Source organism: Myotis myotis, unplaced genomic scaffold (assembly GCF_014108235.1).
Source record: "Myotis myotis isolate mMyoMyo1 unplaced genomic scaffold, mMyoMyo1.p scaffold_m19_p_18, whole genome shotgun sequence".
NCBI classification, from domain to species: domain Eukaryota; kingdom Metazoa; phylum Chordata; class Mammalia; order Chiroptera; family Vespertilionidae; genus Myotis; species Myotis myotis.
In genome coordinates this window covers 38275719-38284491 of record NW_023416322.1, presented here as the reverse complement: position 1 = coordinate 38284491, position 8773 = coordinate 38275719, and the positions used below count along the sequence as shown (strand labels likewise).

The window sequence follows — 8773 nt, the reverse complement described above, 5'->3', positions numbered from 1 at the left end:
AAGACTAATGACACTATCGAGGCTGAATTGTCTCCCCCAGATTTTGTATGTTGAAGCCCTAACACCCCCTAAAAAGCCCTGACAAGTATCTGACTATACTGGAGAGAGGGCCTTTAAGGAGGTGGTTAAGGTTAAATATGGTCATCAGGTTGAATCCTGATGTTACAGAGTGCTGCCCTTTTAAGAAGAGGAAGGGACAACAGAGCTCTCAGCCATGTGAGGACACTGAGAAGGCAGCTATCTGCAATCCAGGAAGTGCTCACCGGACCTGACCATGCTGGCACCATGCTCTGGGACGTGCAGCCTCCAGAACCGTGAGAAAAGGAATCTGTTGTTTAAGCCGCCCAGTCTATGACATTTGCTAAGGCAGCGAGCAGACTAACACGGGCACCCAGTACAACCGCCCAGGGGCCGGTTCCTACCAGTTCCTTCTTCAGGGTGAAGTGGACCGACTAGAAAAAATTGTGGTATAATAATGTCTTATTATTCTGCTCCCATTCTTTTTTTTTTTTTAATGTATTTTTATTGATTTCAGAGAGGAAGGGAGAGGAAGAGACAGAAACATCAATGATGAGAATTACCGACCAGCTCTCCTGCACGCCCCCAACTGGGGATTGAGCCTGAAACCCGGGCATGTGCCCCTGACCAGAATCGAACCCAGGACCCTTCAGTTTACAGGCCGACGCTCTATCCACTGAGCCAAACTGGCCAGGGCTCTGCTCCCATTTTTTATTTCAGCTTAGTCTGGAGTAGCTTTTCAACTGGTTTTTACTTTTATATTTTATTTTAATATATATATTTTTTTATTTCAGAGAGGAAGGGAGAGGGCTAGAGAGATAGAAACATCAATGATGAGAATCATTGATTGGCTGCCTTCTGCACACCCCACACTGGGGATTGAGCCCGCCACCTGGGCATGTGCCCTGACTGGGAATCGAACTGTGACTTCCTGGTTCATAGGTCGACCACTGAACCACACCAGCTGAACCACGCCAGCCGGGCTGGTTTTCACTTTTTTAAATAACAAAAAGATCAGCCCAGCTACCTTGAATCTCACTATCAACTAAAGTGCATTATACTAATAGTATAGAGACTTTAGTGAGATTAAGCAGCTAGAATTATATTTTAAGTGGGAGAAAAAAGCTGATAAATCACACACAGTCAAATTATAGTATTGATCTTTTTTTAATTTTTCAGACCTTAAATAGGGTAAGAAAGTAAAATTCTCCAGGACTGATTTATAGGTGTTCAGAAGTGGCACACATTCAGTTTCAGAGTAATATTCAGTGATCCCTCTAGATGCAATTTAATCCTGATTTTAAGCTAAGTACAATAATAATACAATAAGCTAAATACACACAAAAGCTGTATATCCTGATCTACAAAAGTAGTTTCCATAACCACATATGGTTTAGTCAAGTACACAATTCCACAATGAACAAGTACTAACAAATGTTAATAAAACACCTAAATGCTTGTCCTGCTGTCAGCTTTTTAACAATGCCATTCCTGCTACTGAAAGCATTTATTTTTATACAGAAGGGAAATCTGACCTGGGAAAGAGTTTTCTTAAAACCTGACAAATCGTATATGCCCTAGAGGTTTTAAATCAAAAAAGCCTTTAACATGAAGCACTCACATGAACCTTTTAATTTCTCCCTCCCAGTAAGCATTCTATCAAAAGGAAAGAATATTAAAACAAAGTATTACCTTACGACAGATAAACACTCCTACAAAAGACTGTACTTTCTTCTATCATCTTCTCCTTAAAAGAAACACAAACCATTTTACTATCTTTTAATAACCTCTCAGATTACTGTAGTCTGAAAACATTGTTTTAATTATCATGTCTTAGCTATCAGAAAGTCAAAGATGCCATTTAGAGTTCACATATTAAAGAGCATGACCTGGAGGGGGAAGCTGGAGGGGGCCAAAGGGAGGAAAAAGGGGACATATGTAATACTTTCAACAATAAAGAATTATTTAAAAAAATAAAATAAAGATCATGCCCCACAACGGCACAAATGCACCTAATACATAAATACTTCATTGTTTAGAATTCAGCAGTCGCCAACCTTTTAGACCTCACGAACCACCAGTGTCCCATGGAACACCGGTTGGCGACCACTGGTTTAGAGAGTCAGAAGTCAGAAGGTACTACATGGTTTGCAAGATCCTTTAACTTATGTATGGTCATTAAAACCCAGTAAGTAATTCAAGTATGGCTGTATAATGGCAGGCAGTTAAAGGCTCCAGTATCACTTTTTTTTCTTTTTTCTTTTTAAATATATTTTTATTGATTCCAGAGAGGAAGGGAGAGGGAGATAGAAATATCAATGATGAGAGAGAACCATTGATAGGCTGCCTTGGGGATCGAGCCCGCAACCCAGGCATGTGCCCTTGACCGGAATTGAACCTTGAGACCATTCAGTCCGCAGGCCAATGCTCTACCTACTGAGCCAAACCGGTTAGGGCTCAAATATCAGTCTTAAATAGAAGACATGAAAATGAAGGTGGGAAACTTCGTGCTTCTCCACCTTTCACTTACATCGCTAGTTATGGGGACCTTCCTATGGAAAACATATGGTTATATATATGGTCTCCCCAAAAGATAAGGAAGCTTCAGTAAGTTCCAAAGTTGTCAAGATCCGTAGTTTGCTTCATCAAATGCTTTCCTAGCTCGTTTCAATTCTTCATTCATAGTAAGCAAATCTTTAACCCTCGCAAACTTCCTTGGGTCCTTCCGTATCAGAAAGACGATATCTTCAACTTGTACCCGCCCTTGTCTTCCAATTGACATTGCCTTGTGAGTCTATTGCAAAAAAAGCATATTAAATTCAATTGATTTTTTAAAATATATTTTAGTTTTAATTTGCATGTATTTATCATTCTTTTAAATTTGCATGTTTAATACTGGTGAGTTTGAAGACTTTTCTCTTCTATTACAGCTATTCATTTGTGAATTATCTTCTATTCATACCTCTATCCACTTTCTACTATGTGATTAGCACTGTTTCTCTTAATGCTTTATAGACATTTTTTAATATTAAGACACAAAATCTATCAAATTTACTGATGTTTCTTTATTTGATTTTTGATATATGTAGTTTGTGCCTTCACTGTGTAAAATAATTTTGTAATTTCTTTGTAATTACCCATTTCATTTAAAATTTGTGTCCATCTCAATATTGGTGGCTTTCTTAAAATCAAATCTCACCCTCTGTCATTAAAGATTCATCCTGTGCAAAAGCAAAGGTTCATCATAGCATTATTCCTGATGACTAAAAAAAGGGAAACTAAATATTAAGGCTTTAAATAAATTTGAGCACATCCATTCAATTTTATGAAACCATTAAAAATATAGTGTTATGCAATGACATGGGGAAAATGTTCTAGGCTTACCTAAATGGAAAACAACAACAACAACAAAACAGATTATAAGAGTGTATATAACTATATAATTTCAATTTTATAAATTTTAAAAATATGTGCAAAAAGACAAGAATATTCACCAAAATCTTAGCAATAGTGTCTCTATACTAGGTGTCTCATATATGTGTATGTACATACACACACATATACAATCTCCATTCCTAATGATAAATAGTAATCAGTAACTTCCACAAAACAGGCACTCACATGAATATCTTATTTCTAAAGGATGCCATAGTTCTAGTCTTATCTGTAAGTTTGAATTTAAAATCTTTTTTTCAATTAACTAAGACCAATAACAAAAAAAAATATCTTACCATTTCAGTGATGAACTCTATAACAAGGTCTTCAAGAATATCCACCGACTCAGTATAAGGATTCTGGTCATCCCCAAACCCATACATCATACATCGTACTGTAAAAGAAAAATCATTCTTACTGGACAAATTTAATCACTTGATCAATAATGTTTTCAAATTAGAACTGAGTCAAGTTGCCCTGGCCAGGTGACTCAGTTAGGTAAGAATCATCCTGTAAACCAAAAGGTTGTGGGTATAATTCCCAGTCAGGACACATACCTAGGTTGTGGGTTTGATCGTCAGTGAATGTGCATACAAGCAACCAAGCTCTAGCTAGTTTTGCTCAATGGATAGAGCCAAAGGATCCTGGATTCAGTTCCAGTCAAGGGCACGAACTTTGGTTGCAGGTTCCTCCCTGGCCCCGGCCCTGGTCAGGGCTCGTGCAGGAGGCAACCAGTCGATGTGTTTCTCTCACATCGATGTTTCTCTCTTTCCCTCTCTCTTCTACTCTCCCTAAAAATCAATGGAAAAATATCCTCGGGTGAGGATTAACAACAACAAAAATATACCGTATATACATACATAGACATATATTCTAGTACATATTAAAAAAAAAAAAAGCAACCAATCAGTGTTGCTCTCTTTCCCTCCCTCTCCCCCTAAAAATCAATAAAAACATATCCTCAGGCGAGGAATTAAAAAGAAAATTCGAGCCTGGCCCATGTGGCTCAGTGGTTGAGTGTCGGCCAATGAACCAGGACAGCAGTTGCCAACTCGTGGTCTGCAGACCACTGGTGATGTGTGAGGTCCGAAAGGTTGGCGACCGCTGAACCAGGAGGTTCGATTCCAGGTCAGGGCACATGCCCGGGTTTCGGACTCGATCCCCAGTAGGGGTTGTACAAGAGGCAGCCAATCAATGATTCTCTCTTATCATTGATGTTTCTCTCTCTCTCTCTCCCTTCCTCTCTCTAAAATCAATAAAAAAAGACATACAAAAATATTAAACTTTTGATGACATGGCTAAAGTAATGTCTGCCAGGATTCTCCAAAAATAATAATACTCTTATTATTTTTCCTGAAGATGTAAACTTTACTAGTAGGGCAATATGTTTCACTGGAAAACATATTACATAGGAAATATGTAAACTGTATCTGGTTAAGGGTCTGTGATCAGGAGAACAGATCTTAGTAAGATATATTCCAGTAAGACAAGCTGTGAAGATTCCAAATTCTTGTCATCATAAAAATAAAGCAATCCACATAGAATAAAAGTTTCTGCTAAGAACCGACTATGCAAGCATCACTCTGGGGTGCCCAGGTGGAGGAGTCCCCTTCGGATGCTGACAAAAGAAGTAAAACCACAAACAAATGGAGTACATGTCATCAGAGATGGAATAAGGAGCAGTCAGCTATAGGCGAGGAACTGAGATATGGAGAGAAATGTGAGTGGTAAAAAACAAACAAAGAGACAGACATAATGGCCCTGCAGTTTCAAGAGCCTCTGGGAACTGTTTACATCTGATTCAGCATCAATGAACTGCCCTATTTGTCAATACTCAGCCATAACTATACGTAAGGGAGCCGGAATGGGAGATGAAGAGCAAATTCTCATGGTGCCTTTCAGAATTTGGCCTGGACCAGTTTGACAAAAAGGGTCAAACCTGCCGACGGAGGGAGTAGAATGGAGGGCGGACACATTATAATCTCTATGCCACCATAAGACCCTGCGCTGTTCACCACCTCCTGCCTTAGTCCAGCGCTCCAATTTAACTTCTAGGCTCAGCATGTTCCAGGATTCATCCTAACCTTTGGTCAAAAGTCCCTGCTTCTACTGTGGCAAAGGTGTGGGACAAGGGAAGAAATGGAGGTATGCTCTTAGGCCTTGAATCGAAACACTGATTGCATTTCCTCGCTTGAAAAAAAAAAAGTGTGTGTGTGTGTGTATGTATATGAATATACATCCTATAAAATAAAAGCCTAATATGCAAATTGTCCCCTCAGGCAACCGCTCGCTATGATGTGCACTGACCCCAGGGGGCAGCGCAGAACAAGGCAGGTGTTGGCAACACTGCGCTGGCAGCAGGCAGCCATGGAGGCGCTGCAGCCCTGATGAGCCCTGAGGAGAGCAGGAGCGGGACTGGGGCCGGATGGTGGAGCAGGTGAGTGGGCGGTGCCAGGCCAAGGGAGGTGCGGTGCCAGGCCAAGGGAGGTGCGAGTGGGGACCCAACCACCCCGCTGAGGGTGACCAGCAGCCGTGGCAAGGGGCGGAGCCTGGCTCCCAGGTGCTGAGGGAGCCAGACAGGGGGCCTGCCCCAATCGATCACCCCTCATGGGATGGTGGAACATGTGAGGGGGCAGTGCCAGGCCAAGGAGGAGTGCCAGGTGGGGCTTCGAGGCTGGGTAACAAGCTGGGCCACCCTGAGGGACTCCACCCGTGCAGGAATTCATGCACCGAGCCTCTAGTATTTATATATGTGTGTATGTAAATTGTGGTTAGGATCATTACTAGCTATGATTCACAAATTAAACAGAATTTCACAGGCAAGTCTGAGAATAGTGTCCCTACTGGGAAATAATTCAGAAACATAAATCTACTTTGTTTTTGTTGTGTGTTTTTTTAAATATATTTTTACTGATTTTAGAGAGAGGGAGAGGGATAGAGAGATAGAAACATCAATTAGAGAGAAGCCCATTGCCTGCCTCCTGCACACCCCCCACTGGGGATGGAGCCCACAACCCAGGCATGTGCCCTGACCGGCAATCAAACCAGGACCTCCTGGTTCATAGGTCAATGCTCAACCACTGGTCCACATCCGCTGGGCCAGAACAAGAAATCTACTTTGAATGCACATGTCCAAAACATTTCAATCATCTGCAATAGAATCATTGTAAATATTACTTACATTCTTTAGAAAAAAGTCTCTTTCTTTTACCCTGCCCACCTTCTGCACCTCCTCCAATTTCTTCATTTTCTTCCTCAAACTACAAGTTAAAATGTATAGAGAGAAATGTCAAGCCATTGCACGGCACTGGTTTTTTAATAATTCAGCCCCCCTCCACTTTCGACACTGACATCATGCCAGGAAGCCTACGGCGAGCAGCAGACACTTGGGAAACCACAGCATTTTAGTCCAACCTCCGGCTCAAGCAGGAACGGCTTCCATAATGTCCCTAGCAAATCCCCCAACTGCCCCTCCCGGGGGGATTCCATTGACTACCCTTTCCCCCCCAACGCCGTGTTGGCCCACTGCTAGGCAGTCTCACTAGTGCGGGAGTTGGTGCTGAAGCAAAGCTGGGAAGGCGCCTTAAGGAAGCCTCCGCCCCACTGAATGCCATGGACCCCGAGAACCAAACTGAAATGACTTGCTCGCGGGCAACGGAAGTTGTGAAACCCAGGCTCCCACTTCCGGTCCACACTGGACAGCGAGGGGGCAGTGTTGTGAGCAGCTGAGCTGCTGGCTCGCCGGGAGCGCTAAGAAACATTCGCTCGGGCCTCCGACGATTCTCCAGGCGTCACGAGGGGCGTCTGGCAGGTGTGGACCAAACGCCAGGGTCGGGGGCCGCCTTCCGCTCCCCGCTCCACGCCCGGCCCCACGCCCTCGAAAAGCGAACGGAAGGGAAAGGCTGGGCACCGCGTCGAGTCCCCGACTCTCCCGGCTGAAGTCACTCAGGAAAGCAGACCCGACTCCGACCCCGGCCTCCGCCACTGTCCCCGGGGCAGTGAAGGCAAGAGCGGGTGGGAACAGAGGTGGTCACTCACGGTGGGGTCCTCTTCCTCATCCGCCATCCCACCGGCCAGCCCACAGCGCCCGGCCCGCTTTTACTACTTTCTCAAAGGAGACGTCTCAGACCTTCGTGCGGCTTTTACTACTTCCGCCGCCGCACTTCCGGTGACGCAATGGGTTGGGCGGGGCCTAATCGGGCGGGACCGGAAAGGGTGGGGACGCGTGGTCCCGCCTAAGGGCGGAGCCGATAAGCTCTTTAGGGCAGTAGGAATGAGCTCCTGACTCTAAAACCACCAAGAAGGAATTAAACGGCAAAGAAAAGGAAGCCCTGGCGGCGTGTGCCTGGTGGTCACCCTCCATGTGCTTCTGCATGGGGGTCCCCACTATCCGATTCGGGACTGCCAAGCAATGAATGGATGGTTGTGGGGCTAGCCGGCGGCCTTGGGCTGCCCCAAGCGTGTATTTAAACAATTTCAATAACTTGGAGTTCCACTGTTATTCATGCCAAGCTTTGTGTTGGTTATTGGGGATATTGTTCTTTACTACTAGTAAAGCTTCGAATTTTCAACCCCACCCACCCATTCTCCAGAGAGGGGAGAAAGGCTGGGAATGGAGTTGATTGTACTTACACGTGAGGCATAAAAAGCCCAATCGTAGGAGTTTCAGAGAGCCTCCGGGGTGGGGGAAACATCCACATACTGGGAGGGTACCGTACCCCAACTCCACAGGGACAGGCGCTCTTCACTGGAACCCTCCCAAACCTCACCTAATATCTCTCTTCATCTGGCTGTTCATTTGTGTCCTTGATCATATCCTTGAATAGACTGGTAGACCTAAGTATTGTCCTGAGTTCTGTGAGATGTTCCAGCAAATAATAGAATACAAGGGAGAGGAGGTCACAATTTGTAGCCAGGTGGGACAGAAGTTGTGGGTATCCTGGGGGCCTGTAAGGGGGGGGGGGGCATGAATTACAGAGATAATATATGCTCTGGAAGCTTGTGATGGGGGAAGGGGGCCCAAGAAGGTCTGAGAAGGCTCCTTTGAGAAAGTGAGGTTTGAACTGAGACCTGAGCGATGAATGGAGTTAGCCAGTGAAGGAGGGAGGAAAGTGCTGTGCCCCGACTTACCTTGTACTTTCCCATCTCCGTGCCTTTCAGCACTTTTACTCCTTTCCTTTCTATGGAAATGCTACATGCCTTTCAGGCCCAGCTGAAATGTCTGCTCCTCCATCAAGCCTTCCGGGTGCTCTCAGCCAAAAGCACTTTCTCCCTTACACTCCCACAGCCCTGGTTCCATTTCCCTGCAACACTTCTCGCT

General features: G+C 44.4%; 1 protein-coding gene across 1 annotated transcript; it reads right to left on the bottom strand.

Moving 5' to 3' along the window:
* Positions 1–1166: 1166 nt before the first annotated feature.
* TAF13 (TATA-box binding protein associated factor 13) lies at positions 1167–7639 on the bottom strand. Its single transcript, XM_036342931.1, has 4 exons — positions 7492–7639; positions 6635–6713; positions 3750–3847; positions 1167–2812 (listed from the first exon to the last, which is right to left on the bottom strand). The coding sequence occupies exons 1-4, from the start codon at positions 7516–7518 to the stop codon at positions 2642–2644; spliced, it is 375 nt and encodes a 124-aa protein (XP_036198824.1). The 5' UTR covers positions 7519–7639; the 3' UTR covers positions 1167–2641.
* Between the last annotated feature and the right edge of the window lie 1134 nt (positions 7640–8773).